The sequence below is a fragment of the Haliaeetus albicilla genome, chromosome 2 (genome assembly GCF_947461875.1).
Source record: "Haliaeetus albicilla chromosome 2, bHalAlb1.1, whole genome shotgun sequence".
Classification (NCBI taxonomy): Eukaryota; Metazoa; Chordata; class Aves; order Accipitriformes; family Accipitridae; genus Haliaeetus; species Haliaeetus albicilla.
Window position 1 is genome coordinate 74451692 of NC_091484.1, and position 23474 is coordinate 74475165.

General features: G+C 40.0%; 1 protein-coding gene across 7 annotated transcripts in view; it reads right to left on the reverse strand.

Moving 5' to 3' along the window:
• The window catches only part of SCN5A (sodium voltage-gated channel alpha subunit 5), a 216362-nt gene that overhangs the window by 143206 nt on the left and 49682 nt on the right, over window positions 1-23474 (reverse strand). For 6 of the 7 annotated variants that reach the window (XM_069778259.1, XM_069778258.1, XM_069778256.1 and 3 more), the window contains exons 5-7: window positions 20819-20947; window positions 15925-16016; window positions 7588-7818 (exon numbers count right to left, since the gene is read on the reverse strand). In XM_069778259.1, coding sequence (XP_069634360.1) covers window positions 7588-7818; window positions 15925-16016; window positions 20819-20947 — 452 coding nt within the window. Of the gene's footprint in view, window positions 1-7587; window positions 7819-15924; window positions 16017-16149; window positions 16242-20818; window positions 20948-23474 lie in introns of all 7 variants that reach the window. The other variant, XM_069778257.1, reaches the window with a different exon arrangement.

The window sequence follows — 23474 nt, forward strand, 5'->3', positions numbered from 1 at the left end:
GGTGGGCTGACGGTGCACCTGGGCTGACTGTTCAGAGTTAAAAGCAAAAGCTACCTCTTGCCTTTGCAAGGCACATTACAGCTGAGCCCGGAGCAAGCACAAGTCCATGGACAGGCTCAAAAGGGCACAGACAAGGTCCTTTCAAATGCACATCACTGTGCAAGTCAAGTGGTGTATTAGTTTGATAGTTTATGAACAATTTGAAGGTGCAGGAAAACTCTAAAAAATGTTCAGTCTGAATCTTCTGACACATCTTTCCTTTAGTAGATCTGTCCTTTCTGTGAGCAGTAATGCAGTGATGAGAGCAAAAGAAATGTACCTGTGGAAAAAATCCTCCTGTTCTACAAACTGTTCCAAAGTAAGAACTTACTCTTTCACCACAAGGCCAAAAAAAATCCTTTTGAATGGTCAGAAAGACACTGTATTGGATACAACAGTACCAATTCCTATGTTTTTCTGACCCATGCGCTTCTTCTGCTGGGCCTTTCTTTTTCTATTTAGCTTAAAACATTAAAGTGCGCATGTTAATAACACATCAGAGCATTAAGGTTTGAGCATTTATGAAGCTCTTTATCAAAAGATCCACAGCACCCGAACAAAGCCACAATATTTACAGTTAACGGTGGAGTAACGTGAACAGATTCTATGCTGACAAGCACAGCCTGAAAGCCCAGAGAGGTTTTTTGTCTTAATCATTGGTTCATATACAATCATACATAATAAAACACCTATTCCAGTCTCAACCTGATTTATTGCTTCCCTCTTTCCTCCCACCTCCATAATTACTCATCAAACACTCACTGTCTTCTATTACCACCTCAGACAACACCTCAAACACTTCAGCTCTCCCCAAACTTGGTACATTTATTATCTGACTTGGACATCATTATTTTCTATACAGTTCTCATACAGTTTCAGAATATCAGTTCATGCAGTTCCATTTCAGCGGTTCTGAAAGCAAAAATGAAACAATTCATCAGGCGGCGCTAACAAGGCACAGAGCTTAGAGAAGATATGTGTGTACGCACACACGCATCTATATACACACATGTATATTCCTGTATATTCACAGACACATGCCTCAACATCCATGCCTGTTTATTTCCACAGTGCATTACACCTAGGACATCAAAGAGGAGGATGTGGAAAGTCTCTAGAATTATTTCACATTGGTCTGGGACTGCTCCTAGTTTATCAGCTCCGAGCAGCCAGACTGGTTCATTCACACCATGGGCAAGACCAGCTGCTTCCCACAAGCCTGTCATCCCTTCTCAAGTACCCAAGAAGACCATGATTTGGATGGGAATCACATCAATGTTCAGCAAGTTGCTCTGCAACCAAAGGTCATCTATGCAGAGTGGTCATGTTCCTCAACCTTAGGCATCTAACACGGCTGGTTTAGTTGGATCATCTCCCTAGGCTGCCTAGTATGATTAAGGGATAGAAAATGAAGCAGACTCCTCCAGAGGCCATCTCAGAAAGTTCCTTCTCCAAATCACTCCTATCACTTTGTTGGATGCAATCGGGACCCGCAAAGACTAGGTACCTAAAATAAGGACCTAAACTTGATGTATTTTATACATCTTTCTAAATATAGAACCTGAAGCAACCATAAGTCTTGCAGGTCTAACTGGAGATGACAAAACAGAGATTACATTTCTCTTTATCTGGATTTTTTCTTTCTAATTAAAGCTTTTTCCTGCCCGCCCCCCCCCCCCCCCCCACCCCGACCTTTGGTAACTGCACAGTTTGACTTCAGAAGAAGAGAAAAATCACTGCCACAAAATGAATGCCAGAAACTAGTCTGGAAGAAAAAAAAATAACAACCCTGAAAAGTCTTCTTTTAAGCTATAAAAATAGCAGTTGATTCCTCCCCAGTAAAAGGTTAATAAAGCTTAAACCTTCTTTTATTTTATTTTTAAACTTTTTTATTTCAATAGCTTGGACAAGATTATCTAAGGAAATTACAGGGGTTTATTTTACTTTACAAGATACTGATTTTGAGAGAAAATATATATAGAATACTTTGAAACAAGACCTTTTCAGAGTGTCTTAAGTAGGGTATTTAGTTTAAAGAAAAAGAAAATACTGGGGTTTGAGACTATCATTTCAAAACTATTTTATAATAATTTTACTAATTTTTAAGGTTTTTTTTTTCTGAAGTGTTTTTTCTTATGCATTCAGCACTTACATTGAGCCCTGCTCTACAAAAGAACACACTATTTAAACTTAGATTTCTACTTACTACTTACTGACTAGTCAATAATCCATTTTAGTAATGGAATACATAAATGACATTAAAGATTCTACAATCATCAGCCATATGAATCAACTACACCCAGTCCATTGTTACATCTTTTCTCTCTCTAAGCCAGTGACATATCTGACATCCACTCTAACTCACACATTCATAAAGCTTCACTTCATCAAATACATCTTTAATTTAAACACCACAGCCTAAGACAGGCTTTCAAGCATGCTATTTGCAGCTGCTTTCCTAGAAATCTTTACAAGTATTGGAATTAAGCTTGCAGATCTTCAATCAGCTGGTATTTCTAAACTATTAGCTCTCCTAAAGATAACTGACAGCTCAATGACTTTGCTATTGATATATTGATCACATAATTTTCATAATGCTGTGGATGTAAACTATCACTATTTTCCACTTTTTTTGTCTTGATTTCATTTTTATATATGAGCACTGCTGCATCTACAACTTCAGATTCCCAGGTTTGTTATTATTAATGTCTAAAAATAATCCTCCTTGGGCTTATTGATTGCAGTCCCTTACCGAGTCTAGAATTGCAGGTAGGAAAATAGTTACTTACCAGTAGTCGTTGTTTTCCCAGATGAATGAACTGTGCCTCCATTTTAACTTTACCATTGGCACTTGACATCAAGAATTTTTTAGCCTTATTCTACCTAATACTCAATGGTCACCCATCCCACACTCCATTCATACAGGCAAAGGATGGTCCTATGGAGGAGTCTGGGAGACCTGATGAGCAGCTTCTGCCTTACTCTTCCTTATTCCCCTTCCTAGGTTTGCAGTGGTAAGCATTACTCATTGGAGGCAAAACGAAAGTGGAATAACTTTTCTGATAAGCTGCCTTCTTAGAAGTTGGTTTGTAAATTGCGATGACCTAGAGTCATTTAAATTGGTGGAAAGAATAGAAGAATCCTCCTGTTCATCATGAGATAGATGTGCCCACCAAAAGGCAGATTTTAGACCTGCATCTCCGCTGTGAGTTGAGGCGAGACTAAGCAGGTATCTCACCTTACCACAACCGCTGTGCCCAGTAACAAAGCTGAGAAAACAGAGGCACGTCCAGCAGCTTAGATGAAGTTTCTTTCACAGAATTAAGCTTTTAATGACAATGCCAAGAAAGTCCCCTTCTTGACAGTCTGATCAGGAATTTTCATCATCGCTTTTGTATGCTAGGACTTAGTGATTAGTGAAGCTAAATGGCAGAGATTGCTCAGTGTGTATTTTCCCACTGAATCCCCATGCTTAAGGGCTCTGTCCCTTGCTTCCCAAGTTACCTGGCATTTCCTACAGCTGCATGACCCAGTGAAATGATGGAAAGAACAAGCTAAGTGTTGGGTGGATAGGTAGGAAATCCTTGCTCCTTATGGGATTTAGTTTGTAGGATTGTCTCATGGCAGGTGCACAAGGGGAGGAGAGAACGCAACAATTCTCAACACCACCAGCAACCTTGCAATGTAGAACTTAGAAGTTAATGCAAGAAAGTTTAAGTAACAACCAAAGGCCTGAAAGGGGAGGTGGTGGGGGATGCCTGCTTATGGATCTATCATGCACAGAAATGGACCAAATTTTTTTTTTTTTTTTTTTTTTGAAAAAAAGATTTTTCTTCTGCCACCACAGTTCCTGCCACCACCACTACCAGTGCTGATACACTGCCTTTACTGGTCATGGAGGCAGGAACAGGGGTAGCAGAGGGGCCAGGCAGCACCTGCACCATCTGTCAAGATAGTTGTGGTGACCACAGTGGTAGAGCAGGAAAGTATGAGTGGGTCTTCAGTGTGTAGGAAGGAGGAGTTCCTAGACCCTGGGGGCACTGTGGTTGTTTCCTCAAGGATCAACCAAAAATTAAACGTTACCACCTAACGGTGGTTAAGCCAATGATGATGCAAAGTTTATAAACTGACTTTTTCCCCCCATCTATAAAATGAAAACAAGAGGATTGAGAGACAGATGAGAAAATATGTCCTACCTGGGGGCTGAAAGGAGCTAAGGAAAAAGGATAGAATTTAGTCCAGATACCAAGTCAGTTTGGAATAAAAAAGTAGAGCTGAAGCTATCCGAGGCCTTCTACAAACCCAAAATGTCTCCTGTACTGTATGAAGTGCCTGTGGCACACAATTATCTCAAGCTAAAAAGGGCACGGAAAGACTGAAAACTGAGTTCTTATCTTTCTTTGCACATCATGACTAAGTCTCTCAGCTATTTCCTCTGCAGCACCAGGCAATTCTTCACTGTTTTACCCTTTTAAGGGGTTTCATTCGTTTTTGTTTTTCCATTCATGCAAAAAAGGTTCAAAGGCACAAGAGGAGGCTGATGCCATTTCAGAGGCTCCCCACTGTACTTTAAAACATTAAAAACTCTCTCAAAGAATCCAAAGCAAACTTTTGCTCTCCAAGAAGAGAACTGCATATCACCCCATTTTGATTCTCTATTTTGGTGTCCTGATGAACAGAATTAACAATTCATTTTTCCAATTTTGCTTTTGAGTGTTTTTCACTCCTTTATTTCTTTACATCCCCCACCCCCTTTCTTTTTTTTTAAGTTTTCTTATAAATCCCTGACAGTACTTCAGGTTTCTGTTTTTTAGATTAGTATCCCTGCTCCAAACTAAGTGACTCAGCCTCATTGGTTTTGAAGTCTCCAAAGAGCTTTTGTAATTGCCTGTGCTCCCTTCGAGTGAACTCTACTATCTCAACATGTTGGCCAATTTTCTTCTCTAGTTCTTCTTCAGAATAAACACTGACACTACTCTGTTTCTTAATATATTCCTCTTTTTATCTAATTTTGCCTGCCTACACTTTAATCTAACTGTATGTATTGCTTAATTCCCTGCAGTACTTGAAATTTGGACTGTTATTAAATTGTGGTCAGTACTACTCTGTTAAACAATCACTTCATTTCACCGTAATACTTATGCAAAATGAAATATAAAGCACTATCCCATCTAGTTACAAAATGAGCCAGTCCTTCCATTTCTGAATTGCTTTAGCGCAACATTAAATGAAAATCCTACTTAATATTGTTCTCCCTAGCCTAATAGCTAAACCACCTTCTCCAGCATTTCGAGGAACACTTCATTATTCTTCATCAGAAGTCAGTACGTTTTTCCTATAAATCTACTTTTGTTCTAGTTCTTCAGTGGCCTGCTGCACTGACTCAACACTTCAACTATTTAAATCATTTTCCTCCATCCACCATAACTGACGGCTGTTTGACATAATGTACCGTGTCTTTATTTTCAGATATTTTGAAAACATGAAAACATTCATTGATATTATTATTACTTACTATTAATACCACATGGTCAAACTTTAGCTTGCTTTAATCCATTATCTCACCAAGTTGATTACCTTTGTAATAGGTAAATCTCCTGTAGCGACACAAGTATATTTTCATGACCATATTAACCATTGCTGGATTTATTAAATGGATTTACGGGAGCGTCTCCCCTCCTCCCCATATCAGGGCCACACAAATAAACTTGCTCATGGTATGCTGGAGCAGCTGTACAATTCCTCCCATTTAAAGCCATGCTGCAGCTGGCCCTGACATTAACTATATTTTTATAGAGACTATCCAGTAGCACATTTACCCTACTTCCATTTCCAGAGAGCCACACTATCTTCACAGCTCCGCTTCATCCCTTCACCTTTATTGCAGGGCTTTATACTTCCAGCCATCACTATTTTATCCCTCAATGCCTCTATGAGAGGGGGAGAGCAGCACCTCACACATCTGTCAGACATCTGGGGGTGGAGGAGCCGCGAAGTGCCGTAACCCACCTCAGGTGCACAGATTTCTTTACTAGCTCCGTGAGCACTCATCTCCAAGCTGGAAGCACAGAGACCGTGGGTGGGAAAACATGTCAGCAGGCCCACCACCAGCCAGCACAGGCCCACAGTGGTTTTTTAGCTGTGGCACAGAGCTCTTTCCCCTTTCAGCTGACGAGAGGCTCTGATGCAGGGACATTGAGAGGACACATAACCCGCTAGTCAGGGTCAGTCCCAAACACAACCCTAATTCAGCCAGAGCTTCGTGAGCTGCCCTTCCTTAACGCTGCATCAACCGCATCATACACTGAAGACACTGACGTTGAGCTTTTTATTCCTTGAGTGAAACCCTTCTAACACCACTGCTTCCAGCTCCTCAGACTGCAGGGAGAGGAGATGAGCAGAAAGGCCAGAAGTCACCTGTGGGGAATGGTGGGACTGCCCTTGGGCCAATCCCTGGACCACATAGCCTGGCTGAAGAGGTGTACGATGCTGAGGAGCCAGCAGGAGCTGGAGGCAACCCTGTGCCAGGCATTCAACGGAGCCCTGGGTCAAGCCAGGCAATTTCCAGAAGTCAGGTGCGGGGTTTTTATAGTGCAGATGGCTGGAGATACAAGCCTGTAGGGTCCACGTTCTTCTCCTCAAAATAAATAAAATACCAAAGGTCATAAGTTCCTGCCAATGCACATCAGTCTGGCTGTTTCTCTCAAGAGCATTATACTGAATTGTTTTAGATGTGAGTCCATGTCCACTGCAGTTGGTGTGGGTCCTCCAGGGACTCAGAGGGTTTCAGAGCAGCAACAGCTGGGCCACTTGTTTACATTCTGAAGTGTATTTACATGAAGTGCTTATTTTTTTTAAAATGTTAATAAATTAGTTCAGTGAACCTATTTCATTGTAATTCAAAGTATAGCAGACTGTAGAGTATTAAAAATTGCTTTGGCCTAGAAAACAAGCCTTTTGATAATAAACATCAGAGCACCAGATACTGCAAGATGGCCCAACCCAGATAATGAGTTAGGGCCCTAATAGCGTAAGATTTCCTTAAAAAAAAATGCTCTTGGGATTTTTCAGATTAATAAATACTGAATTGCTCTGCTTCACTTTTTGATTTTTTAAGACCCTTAATTCAAATTTTGAAGTTCTGCTAGAAAATACAAGACCTATAAATTGTTTAAAGAAACAGTGGGCAAACCAGACCCACACAAAGACTTGAAATTTTTATGCGATTGCCTAATTCCAGGAAAGGGAGCTTTAAGAAAAATATCATGAGACACCCTAAAACTGTGAAAAGCATCAATGATACAACAAGGACCTTAGTCTGGATCATAGGAAAGCGCCAGAAATACTTTCAGCATGAACTGTGAAGGCACCACAGAGATCAGAAAAAGCTATCTAGAACTTTCAAAACCAAATCAACATCGTGAAGAGCCAGTAGTCAGGTAATGCTGCATTTGCTGATTCACAGATTATGGTCGATATAATAAAATTTAAAAAAAACCAACCAAACCAACCAAAAACCACCAGACAACAGGATGAAAAAGAGCTTACCTGGATCACTAAGAAATTCCTCTGAGGTGTTCCACATCCTACCATCCAAGTACAGCGTGCCATTGGTGGAGTTAAACTTGGTGTAGTCCCTGACACACTTGTGTCGCAAGTTGCCCATGAAGAGCTGGAGGCCTATGAGGGCAAAGACACTCAAGCAGAAAACGGTCAGGATCATCACATCAGCAAGTTTCTTAACAGACTGGATAAGTGCCCCTACAATGGTCTTCAGTCCTAGGGAGATAAAAGCCAAGAGTTTATAGACTGAGAGGCTGAAACATGTCTGCAGATAGCTACTTTTCATTATGAAAATCTCCATGGAAAGGAAAATCGGAGGGGTTTCCACTACATGTTTGTAACTGGACGGCAGAAACGAGAGACAAGTGATCACTATGAATGTTTAGTTTGGCCTACTTTTGTCTGGACAAAAGTCTTGGTATTACTCTTACACAAACACTGATTTTAAAATGGAGGGAAAGAACTGAATGGAGGAACAGTGAGGTACAAAAATATTCATGGATAAAGAAAATACAGAATGTCTTTTACATTTTCATGGAGTGGTAGTAGAGGCTGTAAAGCCTAAATCCCATTGAATTTTGAGAATGTGAATTACTTTTAAATCACTCAGGTGATTCTGATAACTTTATCCCTCACATAAAGAGATGAAGAGGTATGAAAATGTTATTTATTCCCTGATTATTTTACATATTTTGGTGCCAAATCCAGCTCACTGTCCTCATATGAATAATTCCTCTGCCTTCAGTTCATTTGCTTAAGACAACAAGAATTTGGGATTAAAAATAAGCCAAATAATATGGGCAATCGAATAAACTCAGTGGAAACTATTTGACTAAAACAACCTGAGGCTCCAACAGTACCTGGGCGAAGTGTACAATTTTGTAATATGCTGCCAATATAGATAAATCATCTTATTACAAACACCGAAGGCTTGGGTCACACAAATTAGCTTCTCCTGTGTTATTTCATCCTGTAACACTAGCTTCAGTTTATTATTCTATAAATACACAGATACAAATAATTATACTGTTTTCTCAAAAGATATTGCTTGCTTTTGAAATGTTCCTGGCGATCAGCACTATTTGAGCTGATTGAATATTACATGAATACGAAAAACCCCACTCTTTTCAAAAAAAGACCCTTCTTCTAAACTTGTGTGCTGTAGTTGGACGTTAATATCACCTGCACAATGGTAGCAATTTTGTTGTTTCTTTCCTATTTATATTTAATTAGTACTTGATAAGTAGTAATCAGTGCTTCTGATAATCAATGTCACCAGTATGGCAGCAGTAAGAGAAATTGAGTTAAATGGAACAAAGAAAATGCAAAGAGGAAACAGGAGGAATTCTCCTGGGCAATACTCAGAAGCACATTGATTTGCTCACTGAATACGATCATACACATTAAATCTCAGTTCCCTGGAATTCCACCCCAAGAGTTTGGCAGCCACAAAGGTTGAGCTAGTGCTGTATAATTTAAAATAATATGAAAACGTACTTGAGGACTCACAGGAAGGCAACATGTGTTTTTGGTCTTGCTTAAACCCTGCAGTTAAAGTAAGGGGAAATCATAGTTTCCCAAAGGAGGATGAGCTGCTAGAATGGCCAACAGGTCCAGCAGTCCCTGTATCCAGCAGCCTAAAATATTCCACTCCTGGATAAGGTATTGCCATTACATTAACCTGTGAATGATATTAATGACTATAAAATGGCCATTTAACCAAAAGGGACTGACCCATCAGGTGTGGGTAGTCCCCTTTCTCCACTAAATTCTTTGTTTGTCTCTTTAAAGCTAGTTTGTGGCATGGTAAAGAAGGTTAGACAGCTCCCTGCTCTACTCAAAAATAGAGCAAAAAATATTGTAGTACAAACATGAGGCAAACACTGGATTTGTATGCTATGTGCACTCCTCACCAGAAAGAGATTTTACAAATGAGGTCAATTCTATTCGGGTACCTAAAAAAAGGCCTGCTTTGAACTTTTAAGTCCATCTGTAGATTTGGCTACCTATTCTGATGCCTAAATAAAAAGCATAGCTCTTCTGATAATCTAGTCTTGGGTGAACTTTAGACCTGAATTGTAGCCCACTTCTGAAGGTCTTTCTGGGCTCTCACCCTTACCCAGTGTTAAGACTACAAGACCTTTAAGACAGCCAGGTCTTAAACAAGTAGTGAGGTATGGAAAAGAAATATGATTTGCAAATGCACTAGAATATTTTTTTATTTTATCTAATATTGTGAAATGTTTTCAATGATTCTCATCACTGCCTGTCCTTTGAATGCACGGATGTTTCTTCACTGAAACTGGTGAAACTTGGGAAGTCCAAATGCAAACTGAGTCTTAAGAAAGGGAAAAAAGCCAAACCACAAATTCTTTTACTGCAGTACCCTCTGTGAAATCCCTGCAGCATATTTATTTGCTCATAATACAAATACAAGCTTGGAGCCTGTATTAGTATCATCTAAGTACACTAATTAATCTTACTCACATGGGCAAGTACAATGGGAGTCCTAACGTGAATAGGGATAATATTAGGAAACAAGACCTACAAAATCCTAATCACCAGTAAAGACTATCTGTTTTCAAAATCAGGCCCCAGTAATGTTGATTTCAAGGTCATTTCATGAAACATGTTTTTCTCAGTTTACTTACTGGGGTTTTAAATAGAATAGTAATCCTATACTATTAGTTTTACAAGTTCATTCCTTGCAGGTATCAAATAATTTCTTTATGAGAGGGCTTTCTGCTTTACTTTCTTTTCCTTTTTGTGTTTTAATAGCATACAGGCTTCTGAACAGTTTAAGAAAAGAATGCTTTAGTAATACAATTGCTCTAATTAAAGACCATTCAAAAATAACTTGTACTCTGCCTCCTGGACCTTTGTTAAAACTTTCCAGGAAAACCATTTGGAGAGTGGTATACTTACAGTCTAGCTGTTTTTTCACACCCGTTAAAAACAAAATTTGCCCAAAAAAATGAAGTAGCATCCGTTAAGTTGCTTGGCACAACTCACTGCTAAGCAAAGTGTTTAAATCACCATTCGTTTAAACTTCTTGTGCCTCATAAATGGAAGGGTTGAGGGGAAATAAGGACACCCAGAACTTCTTGCAGGTGCCCTGTATTTCTCTGAATCAATCCCATGTTTTGTAAATGCAATGCTTGATGTATTCAAATTTAGAGCACTGTTAAATCTTCTAGATAAATAATCCTCCTTTGAAATAGTGCCAATGAGAGCACTGCAATATAGCTTAATAGAAGATACTATTTATGGGGCATTAAAGGCATTTACTTAATTCTTGCAAGTCAAACATCAAACCAGGCGGCATGCACAGAAAAACTGAGGATCTGATCCAAAGCTGAGTAACATCTACACCCGTTAATGACAATGGGTCTATAGATTACTCCCTATGGAATAATCGATACAGGCTTTTCCTGAATCACTGAATTCTTTCCACAATTCTGGGCCAAATCCTGCTTGCATGACATGAAAAATGCCATGAGATCCAAAATCAGTGGAATGAGGGCTGTACAGGCAGCCTGACATCTGCAGAAAGCAAGAAGGATTTGGCCCAAACATTCCTGTTAACGCAGGTAGAAATTACCACATTCAGAGGTTAATCAAATAATCAGTTTTCAAATGCAAATCAGAAACCATAGAAAATGCAAGCAACACCAAACAATGAGAAATGGCAAGATCCCACAAAACCATCCATTCCTTCTACAAGATGTGAGAAAGTATTAGCGTAATTCAGTATGACATCCATACCAGATGTTGGCAATCACCTACAGAACATTAGGCACTATCATGCACAGTCTGGAAACAAGCAGGGAGAAAAAAGCAAAAACGAAAAAAAGAGAGTGTGACTTGCACCATGATTGTCCTCACCTAGCCTAATCCTTCTCCTGAGGATATGCACGTGTCCTGTAAATGTCTGCATGAGCCATGTGCATATAGGGAGAGAAGAGTTCATTCTTGATGAACGTATTTTGTCACTAGCCACTGAGACGTGGGGCAGCATAGAGTTTAAGAGCATGTTGGCAAACCAGAATGGTTGTCAGCATTCCTGTAGACCATCTTTGCATGGAAATGTGACTGTCAGGCCAGTCTCCAAGGAAAACACAAATATGTCATGTATTTTTCACCTCTGGGATAGTTACTTCTTGAGTTGAGTGATTTAGCCACTGGAAGGATGACATTTATCTCTCTGCAGGAGGACTTCAGTGAGACTGAAGCAGGGAACTAGGGTCACTGTCCTCCACACAGTCTTAATTCTTGTGCTCCCAGCTCTTTTCTGGCTATCAGTAAAGCACTGGATAACATTCACAGCACTATTTATAGCCTTTAGACTCACACTAACTTAAACAGGAGCTGGATCAGGCCCCAAAGTGCCTTGGCCCAATTTTCTATGAGGTCACCTTTCACCGGTATCCTGTCATTTCATGTGAGATGTCCGTGATGTACACGCCTGTTCCAGAAAGAGCAGTGGAGCTTCTCTAGATACAGGCACTTTACAAAATCCTGGTGATGACGATGGCCTGTATTTTGCAGGCTTTTGATGGGGAGGCATACAAGGGTGTATCTCAATATTACCTCAATTAGTAGTCATCAAAAACATTGGTGATTTCCATGCAGATAAACTATGATTCGAGACCCTCTGTTGTCATGGGAAGGGTTCCTATTGAGCACACTGGGCCTTGGATACGCTGGTAATGGGAGACAAATGAGTGACTTCAGTGGATTGTTCTGTTGCTGACCACGGTTCCCATCTAGATTGAAAACGAACGAATCCAGTTGCCATGGCAATGTGCAAGACGCTAATTAATACAGAAAATCACTGAGAGTTGAAGGTTTTATGCTCTCATAGAGAAAATGTTACCTATTTCTAAGCACCTGAATATAAGGTGTTATTTGAAGAAATTAAATACTTTTTTCTTTTAATGAGTATAGATAGACAGATATGCAGCTACTGTACAAAGCTTGCTTTCTCTTGATATCACGGGCAACTGGAAAACAAAAAGAAATGGGTGTGCTTAGCACAAAAAAGGGAAAATCGAGGAGATCCATAAAGGTCCTCTGGCATGTTAAGGGCTGCCACAGAGGGTAAGGCACTGACCTGATGTCCTACACACTGGCTGTCGAGTTAAAAATAAAGAGCTGGTAATGCACCAAGAAAGAGCGAGGCTGGATGGGGGTCTGGATTCAGAGACAGGACCTGCAGGTGATCCGTGGTCCTGGGGAGCAGGAGATACCAGCATAGTGGCAACCAAAGTGAGCCCCAGAGCTCCAGTGAGCAGGAAGTACAGGGCTTGCTGGTAGATGCTAATATTTGTGTTGCTGAATGTGGATCTGAACCCATCTTCCCCGGGAAAAATCTTCTAATGGTGAAAGCAATGAGGTGCTGGAACAGACTTCTTGGGAAGATGGTGTGAGACCTCCACCTTTGAAGGATTGTTAGAACAAGTCAGGCAATAAATATCGTGCCAAGCCTGAGCTGTACTGAATGCAGCCTTAGGCCAGGGGAATGGACTCTGGGAGTTTAGGAGATCTTCTGGAGCCCTGCGAGTCCCTGTCCCCTAAACGTCCCTGTGCCTGCTTGCGCACTTAGAGCCAGGCATTGAAGGTAGGTGAGATTTTTAAAAGCACTAATTGTTAGCTTTACTGACTCCCTCTGGAGTCAATAGTGAAACTCATTGATTTCAAGTGAAGCAGAATGCCTTTGAAAACCAGCCTCTAAGTGCTTTGCTGGACAGAAGCCTTACACCACGGAGGACTTGGCCCGTTACTTTCGGTAAGCAATTTCACTGAGCATGCTGAGGCCAAGTATGTTTGTGCAAATATAACTACCTGATGGAAAAGTGTGATCAATTTTATTGAGGAAAAGCTTAGATATTTGCAAAGGAGAATACCTCTCAGTGTTCTTCACCTAAGATGTAAAAGAGGAAGCAAAAATGACGACTGCCTTCTCTCTCTAGCAGCTGAACCCCAAAATCTCGTGGAAGATATTAGTGTTCATCATCTTTTCATTTTTAAGCCTATTGGGGAAAAATATTTCATCTCAGCATAAGCCTGTGTTATCATTAAAAACTCAGACTGATCTCCAAATAAACCACAGCATCACGCCCAATATTTCTTCTAAAATATACTTGCCTAACTGAGAAATGAACCACCTCCTCTGAAATTATCTGCTAACATTAAAAAGAAACCTTAGCTGTGCTTTACAGGCAGCTAGGTGTTCCCTGGTAATTTGTAACCCTCCACATGTGTAATTTAAACATACTCAGGGCACAGGTAATCTTGACAATAAAATCTAAGGCCAGAGATTCTATTAGCATATCTTCATGCAGTTATGTCAGCAAATAATTTAGTTACTAGTACCTAAAAATGCAGTTATCAAAAACCTAATCAAATAGTCAGTCAGAAAGAAAAAAAGAGAATGTGAGTTATTATGTATTACTCTAATAAATAAGACTCTTCATCTTTTTTTCTTTTTCTCTTAACCAACAAATGGAACAACTCGGTGTTTAATGTCACTGAAGGGCTTTGATATATTTTTAAGTAAAGTTCTTCTGAATCTCAGTACTCCTTTTTTTCCACTAAAAACCCAGCCAAAATTTATCATTTGATGTAAAACAAGCTCTAGCTCTAACCCTGATATAGGGCAGCAGAAAATTGTTATATATATAACGCAGCAAAATTGACAGGCTCTGCTCTGAAGAGGCTCAAGCTTGAGACAAGATGGAAAGTGAAAGGTGTCCCCTGGAGATGACTGTCCCTCCAAGTTAGCCTTCAAATTGCTGGCAAAGGAAACTAGGAAATTCCAGTTTTCTTTCTGATTAGCCACTACTATCCCACATGATCTGTCAAACCGTGCTCAACTTTCTGCTTCCCAAGGAAAAAAAAAATCCTTTCTCAGTGGAAATCCAATTAGAGAAAACTTAAAAAAACCCCTCTCTGCTAATAGATTATTCTTTTTAAACTTAAAACCAAAACCTGACGGGAACTGATTTCAAGTAATACCAGACCTAATGAATTATCATCTTAAAGTATTCTTTAAAAGCTATATTTTGACATACACTTTCAACGAAAAGTACCTTGCTCTTTCCGTAATTCCACTGACTTTCATTACTTTAATGTTGGAGAGAGGGAGTAAGCCCTAGACTCAGATATATATGTTTTCTTAACACCCCAATTCCAGAATTCCCATTTCTAGCTTATACTCCATGTGAGTGCTAGTGATAGTTGTAATACACGTCCCTATAAGTTTACACCACAGAATTTGATCAGATTTCTATTACAGTGTAGATGTGCATAATATAATGGGTGGAAAAGCCTTTCTAACCTTAAAGAGCTGTGCGTGAGAATCTGAGCAGTTGTCTCGATGTTTTGAATATTTTTGACATGTAATTGCCAACATCTGTTCAGGATTATCACCGAAAGGATCTACCATGCATGGGTTTTGCTATCTTCTCTACCTTGTCATGCAGGTTGGCGATGTTAAACACTGAGGCTGAATGAGACCTGTCCATAGATAATGCTTGGCAAGAAAGTATTCTCATATGGTTAGTCCTTGGTGGACTCATCTCTGTATAAATTACTTAATAGTAAATATTATTCATTATTTTAAGAAATAGTAATAGATTAGATAAAAAGCTATGAAAAAAAGAGCTTCTTTCATTACCAGATCTGTAGTAATTTTTTTTTTTGGGGGGGGGAATCATATCCTTGAAAATGTGAGAAGATGTGAGTTGATGAAATGCTGAACCTACCAAAATCAACGATGAAACGTTTTCTGATCTCTTCAGGGTCCGAAATTTAAACAGTGTTTCTATCACATGCAAATGGATAAACACCATGACAAATTAGGCTATCTATGCCTGCAGTCTTGAAACCTCAGCTCATAGCACAGATTTAGATTCCTCTATCGATGCGCTCTTAAACACGAATATGCATTTTGAGGTCATTAAACTTCCATTTTTAAAAATCAATATCCGAAGACTTTAAAACAGTTTCATTGCCATTTTCCTATGGTTCATGAATGAGTACTTTATGTATGTGATTCACGAGCCACCGCATACCGCCGTTCTTACAGCAGCACTCGTCTTAGTGAGGTCTGTAATTTTGGAGGCACTCTAATTCCTTCTGCCCACAAAAACAGTATTGGAAAAACATATGAAAAATGTATTCTATTGACAGGTCACATTCCCTACATTCCTCCATTTCCTGAACAATATCTATGGTTAAGTCATTTGTAATTACTGTGTTTACTACTGGAAATGGCATGTAGGCTTTAACTGCAGCCGGAGTGTTTAACCTGATTTTCACCTGAAATGACTGAGATTGTTTTCAGCGCCCGCAGTACTCTGAACGTTCGTAAGGCTGAGACATTGCCCAGGTCCACAAATTCAGTTATGTATCTGTAACAAGGGAAAGTCACACACAGACAATGACAAAACACCAGCAAAAAAACAACAGTCAAAGGGACAAAGAGAGACAGAGAAAGAATCACTTGTAGCTGAGAGCCAAAACGTAAGGATCAGGGCTTCTTACCTGGGATTACTGAAATAGTTTTTAAAGCTCTCAAAACCCTGAAAGTCCGAAGAGGTGAAACACTGCCTACATTCACAAATTCTCCTACATACCTGTAGAATTAAGTCACAGTTATTTGGAATTATACAATAGAGTATGAGACTTGTCTGAATGAAGAATGCATTCATACACAACGGGAGCGAACGCAGCCGAATGAGAGGTGCATCCACTTTTCAAGCTGTTCTTTGATGCCATTTGTCCCAGGTTTTTCATAGTACACATTATTTCAAATGTTTCTTGAACTATTCAACTTATCTAATAGGCATCAATTTATAAAACTACTGGGTGAACTTTGTTATCGTGCTGTTCAGCAATAAATACTTTACAGATTTTACCATCATGTAGTTTAACAAAAAATTCTTCACATTATAGGAAACATTAAGAGTTACTTTGCTGCTCTTAAAAAAAATAAAAGCTTCAAATACCCAAGTAATTTTCACATAATAGCTTCTGTAAACTACATATAGGACAACATTGGAAAATATCAGCGCAAATGTTTCTACTGGGTTATTTATTCTAAGATGCTGTACTCCGTGGTAAAGCAGATGTTGGTTTCAAGGGATGCTTAACATTTTATTTTGTTTTGAACATCAAATCCATTCCCTTTGGCTGCAGGAAGATGGATTTTGAATGAATATAATTGCAATCCTACTAAAAACTATTTAGGATTAAAATACCAATCCCAGCTCTTCACTGACATGCCTATTTTGGTCATCATGGAGACCCATGCCACATCTGAGCTAAATGCTCCCAGGAAGGTCAGTTATGGAATGAGTTTGGCTTTATCAGTGTTGTACAAAATTACTTCCTCCAAGTCGGTATACAGTAAAAGCATAGTCACCACTGTTTCTTCTGAACAAAAGAGCTCTTGGACCCTTTAATTTCACTATTAAACTTCTATTAAATTTCATTAACATATTCTACTTCTTTGAGGTATTTGTTTTTACACGTTAAGGAAAAAACTCACCTGGTTATTTTACAAAGCCTGCTTAAGTGGGCTTTGTGCAAAGGCCTCTGGGGGGGACAAAGCATCCTCTCCATATCTACTAATCCAGATTATAGCCTGGAAAAGCAATATTGCTTCTCCTCTTCATAATCTCATAGGGGAGTCTGGGCAAAGATTTACCTGTTTCCTCCCCAGGTTTACCCAGTGCTTCTCTCCCAAACTATTCTGCAGCATGCAAGTGTAGAAAAAAAATGATTTTGGGAGAAGCAATAGCATGGGCATATGCTTTTGCTGACCAGAGATTTGTAAAAACACATTACTAATATGTGAACAAGCATATGAAACAAATCCTGCTGCTGCTTGTTCACAATCTTTAATTAAGATTTATTTTGGCTGTTTCTTGGGTGAAATTGCAGCAGACTGGTTCATCCCTATTGGGGAGCGAGAAGCAACTGGAATTCCCATCCGGAATTTTCCTGCTAGCCAGGGAATTGCTTATTGTGTTTAAGCTTTTGGCAGGGCACTTTCCAACCCTGAGTTAGAGCTGCCTCTCCCTTGCCTGTCCTGGAAAGTACTCGCTTGTCTGGGAAAGACTGATCGAAACAGGGGCAGTTTCAGAAGTTCCCCAGAACCCATCCATGGCCCCACAGAGGGTCCCAAGCCATGGCTGTGTCTGCTGGCACAGGGTGGGAGGAAAGCCCTGGAGACCTGTGGCACATCTTACTCTCTAGTGAGCTATTTAAAACTACTCTCTGTGACCCAGCCTGTGCCGTTTCTGCCCGAAAGAGGACGTAAGAAGATATTATGCAATAACTCTAAAGCAAGGGATGGTCTTTCCATTGTAACACCCATCAGTGAAAGAATCAGATTTTCTATTAGCTCAAAACCCTCAGTTCATCTAAATCTCATGGCCCTCTTATTTTGAACCCTCATGCCATCTTTGTTTCCAGATACAGAAATACCTCTAGCATCACGCTGGCTATAAGCAAAGACAACACCAGGGTTACCTGCGTGATCAATCTTACTTTAAATTACTTGCAAATTGGATTTATATGAAGGATAAATCATATCAGAGTCCCTTATCCAACACTCTGTACTATCTGCTGCTTGCATACTTGGGAAGGAGGTTTCATTGTACATATGAAGATCATATTGCAGTTCACTTTTAACTCTCTCACTGCTGCCTATAGACTCAATAAAACACTTTTCTATTTCTTTTGTCTTCCAGAATTCCAATACTTTTTTTTTCCTATTTAAAAAATTGTTAGTATAATATGCCTTAAAGTAAGAAACAATAGGAACGGGTGCCAGTTCTGAAGAGCACAGCCACTGCTATAATTTGATGTTTAGAAGCTTGATTTTTCACAGTTGCTGGCCCCCCTCTTTTAAGGATCTTCTAACTAAGAGATGAAATACCACTCGGAAAGAAAATTGAAATGTAACTAGGAAAGAAACCACAGACACCCAAGCTTCTCATTAAATAAGCCTTAAGGAAGTTTTCATGAATCCTTGGGCTGGAGCACTGAGTGGCCATTCAAGTCTAGAAGTAGAAAAGAAAAAAGACGTGTAAGCCCACAACCTCTGGGCACCAAATCCTGGTTCCTACCAGCAGGGAGGGAATTGCACCTCAAGGTCTGTGCAAACCTTCACATCTTTCCAGCTCCCTAAGCCCCAAACACCCAGAGATGATGTGGACAGACTTTAAGGGATATCCAGACCTGACTGTTCAGACTTGCGTTTCAGTGCCAGTAAATGAGATGAGAACCAGAGGAGTTCTTCAGAGCCGGGGGTGATGCCCCAACCTCCGCCTGAGCTGAGAAGATGAGGTGGAGCAGATGCATTGCCAAGGCTGTGAGTCCTCTTGCCCTTTTCTCTGCTCCTTTCTGCCTCACTCTCAAAAACCTCCTTCCTTGTAGAATAGAGGGAACCCATGCACAGAAACTCTCCATGTTGTGCTGAATTCAGAGACCTGCAAATAAACTCGTGTCGTAAGTCACAAAGAGATGAACTCTCGTACCCTGCTTTTACCACCTGCCTGATGGACAGGAGAGCAGGCGGGTGACGCTTGTCGTTCTGTCCTGCCTCTAAATGTTGCAGGAGAATTGCACTTAGCACCACTTGAGGAAAAGTTTATCTGAGAAAAATACCTAATATGTGCTGACCTCTAAAAGCTCCTCCCCATCTGCGTTGCATTTTTTTAAAAAAGCTTATCACGACGGCCAGATGTCAGTTCAGCCAAATCCATAGGAATGCAGTAACAGATACCAGGATCTGGCCTAGGGCTGGCTTTGATCCAAAGCCTACTAAAATAAATGGGAGTCTTCCGGATGAAGTCCACGTAGGTTTTACACATCTTCATGCTGTTCTGCTAAATGCTGCTGAGGATCACAGAATCATAGAAACATCAAATCTCAAGTTGGAAGGCATCCACAAGGATCATCAAGTCCAAATCTCTGCTCCTTGCAGGACTACCTAAAACCAAACCATACAACTAAGAGCATCGTCCAGATGCTCCTTGGATATTGGCCCTGATCTCTGCACCCTACCAGAGTTGTGCTATCAACTGCAGTGGCCCTCATTGGTGTTTGAACTAAGTTTGGTTGAATATTTTTTCCCAGCTTTGGTTCCATTCAAATATCACAGGCCCAGGAGTTCAGCTCAAATGTCAGTGCTAACAGGCTTGCATCTCACATAACGCTGTGAATTATGAGGTTTAAAGATGGCAATGAGAACTAAACTAAAACCAGAACAGAATATAGGTCTCATTAAGCAGAAAATACAGGGAGATCAGCTGAAATCCTTCTACGATTAAGAAATGGGGCCTTTCAGGGCATCTCTACTAGCTTCCACTTCAAGATGACATGTGCTCTTTGCGTGCTTTTCTCTCCTCTTTGACTGTGAAGAAAAATCTGGATTTCTAGCTCAGCTGCAGATACCGATGGTGTCAGACATCTGCCTTTGGCCACAGCTTGGGCTGACCCTGTGTCCGCTGCGAGCGTTGGCTGACTGTTCCCCTACCCCCATGTATTTTTAGCTGTCTAGATGCCACAAATCCATCAGCTCCTTCAACGCACCAGAACCCCACGTGTCCTGAGTGAACTCTAATAATCTAGGTAGAAGTATGCAGCTGAAGGGGAATATCATATTGGGGGAAAAGTTTCTATTCCCAAGCTATATAACAAGTTTCAGAGGCCTTTAATTTAATTCTCTATTGTAGTAAAATAGTAATTACTTTCAGGGCGAAGAAGGTTTGTGAAGTTAAGAATGCAAAAACAGCTTTGGTGGTGTTATGGATAGATAGAGTATAAACAGGGATTTAAATACAAGGGTATTCAGTCACACTTATAACACTTTCTATACAGGGGTCTGAAGCTTCCCAAAACTACATTAGATAGGCAAGTATTAAAGTATTATTACAGATATTTTACAAACAGCTCTCTCTGTGGAGCACAGAGAGAGTAGATAATTTCTCCAAAATAGTCTAGTGAATTGAGAGAACAGAATTGAGAATCCCTCTGACTTCTTCCTCAGAAACCACTCAGGAAAAAAACCCTCCATCCTAATACACTTCAGCATTTTCTCATTTTCAGTACAACTTGAGTGGGAAAAAAAGAGAACAGCCAATTTTTTAAAAAGTTCTATTGCTTATCGCTGTCTTGAAAAATATAAGGGAGTGCTACTTACGCCATAACAATAACACTGAAATCCAGCCAGTTCCATGGATCTCGAAGGAAGGTGAATTCTGTCATGCAAAATCCTCTTGCCAATATTTTTATCAATGACTCAAAAGTGTAAATGCCAGTGAAAGTGTACCTGGGGAATAAAGTGGCCGAGATAAGCAAGAGCATTATAAGCAGTAGACGGCAGCAACGGCAGAGGCACACTCAACCCAGTCCTACTCACACGAGACACTCCTGCCCAAATCGTTGGGGCTGCTCATGTGAGTCACGGCTGCAGCACTGGGCTGTGCATGAGCAGCTTCACGTGTGGACCAAGGAACACGTAAGAAATGGGAAAGTGCTCACGACAGCCGCGGGATGAAGATAATTTTCACCAGAGGGTGTACCTGGATGAATACTCACTCATGGATACTACGCTGCTAAGCTGTGCTATGGGACTTTTGAAGCTCTGTCTGCCATCACCAGTGAAAGAGGAATGGATTATGCCACATTCCTTGTTGTTTCTCTAATTTGAATGAGGGTGGTTGTTCCATTCATACCTCTCATCTCTTCCTGCCCAGGACATTTTGAAGGGCAGTAGGTTAAAAAATGTCACCACTTGGTTTCATTAGCCAAAAAAAGTATTCTTCCTGCAACTTCCCTTGTGTTTCACTATCCATGGTAAATCACACCAGCCCTCAGAATTAAACAACAGACTGCCCTCACTGAAAAAGAGTAAACAACTCCCACCCTAATACTATATCTAGTAATTTTGACCTGCTTGACAGTAAAAGACACAAGGGTGGTTTTTTCCCATAATAAGATAAATTGTTTGTTACCAACAGCCTCTTGACTGTGATGAACTTGGTTAGAACATACATCTTACCTTTCGTAATAAAGATGGTACCTGTAATAAAATTTAGCAAATTCTCTGTGGAGGACAGTAATGTATCTGACTTATAACATTCACCCAGGGCTCTACCTACCATTAGAGACATACTTCAGGGCATACAACACCTCTTTTTTAATGTTTCTACCTGACACACCTAGCCCAGTGGGACTAGGTATTCTAGGCCATATCTTAATAAAAATAATAAAAGTTTAGTATCCACTAATGGCATTCCCTACCCCTTTTCTCCAAATGAAGATGCAGATGATACCAAAGCCTATTAAAAAACCCCCAAACACCTAAAATCCCATAAAACACAAATCTGGTAAGTCATGATGTTAGAGGCTTTTACTGGAAACACTGGCTTGAGTTTTCTCTTCAGTCCCTAAACATCAGTAGCTATAATCATGCCATCACACACAAAAAATTTTAACAGTTGGGACTTCTGTTTAGTAAAAAAACAGGTGTAAGCAATTAAAGGTGGTAATATAAAGAACAACTTCATTATGTATAAAAAGGAAAGGTTTTCTCTTAGCTGTATTCTGCTGATCTGCAACTGGGCATACAGACAGATAGTGGCAAATCTCATGCCCTCCTGCCATCATGTCACACAGTAGAGCTAGTTACACATGTTATAAAAGCTCGGTATGCTTCATCTTAAAATGGAGATTAGCAGGACAGTTTTTGTGCAACAGTAGGCATTAAATGTTTCTTACATCTCCTCTTTGACCATACACCTAAGCATTATCTTGTATCCGACTTTTCATGGCTCCTATTTAGTTTTGCTCTGGTATTTCAAATATAGGTCACCCATGTGATAGTCTCTTTAAGCATGTGTATTCAGTAATACATGCAGAAAACACATGCAAAGAACTAAAAAAAATACTTAACGGTACATAAGCTCATTAAAATGATAAAGCACTTGTATTTATTCAGCATGTCAGATGGTTTAATTGATTGTATAATCATCATCTAATTCTAAATGGATGGGGCAAAGTCCTCCAGCAACTGAACAGCTTCTTTAACAACAGGAGTCAGGATTTTTAAAAAATTTTTAGTGGAAGGAAGTCGAATTGATTTCTTTTTCCAAAATGGTAAGGAAAATATTTTAAAGGACCATTATTTGCACGAGGTTAGTCTTGTATCCCCTGTGAGTCTCTGGAACAGCAGAACAAAACAGATTTAATGTGTCTTTTCCAAATCCAATATTGATCAATTTCAATTACAGTTCCTTGCGTTATTTTGCTCCTCAAAAGTACTTGCCTTGGATTTCATTCTATGCATTTGAGGAGGAAAAGCTGAGAGGTATGAAGGCACACAGGAGAAGAGGAGACATGGAAGATTTACTCCATGCTGCATGAGCCCATTTGCACTTCTGCTCTACGTTTCTTGCATGCCCTGCTTGGCACACTGATAACATCATCCACATTTTCCTGCTTACGGAAGATACAACAAGCACTTTGATATTTTCCTCCAGAATGTTCAAATTCCCAGCTGTAGACCCACTGACCAAATTTTGACTCACATGGATGAGTTGTCCATGTTTCAGCTGAATACATCGTGGCTATGGTACTGTCTGACAGTTTTCAGTAGGAAAAGGACAACGTCAGGGGAAAAGGAAAGTCACAGATGTACTCGGGGGTACTAGACTATACAGAATACATGAAACAACCTGGGATTAGGATGTTATTGTGATCAAAGGAAATATTTGGTTCAGTGCTGTCTATAATTAGTAATTTATGGCCTAGAAGATGTGCCCTGCATGATTTTATGAAACCTAAAATAAGGGCAT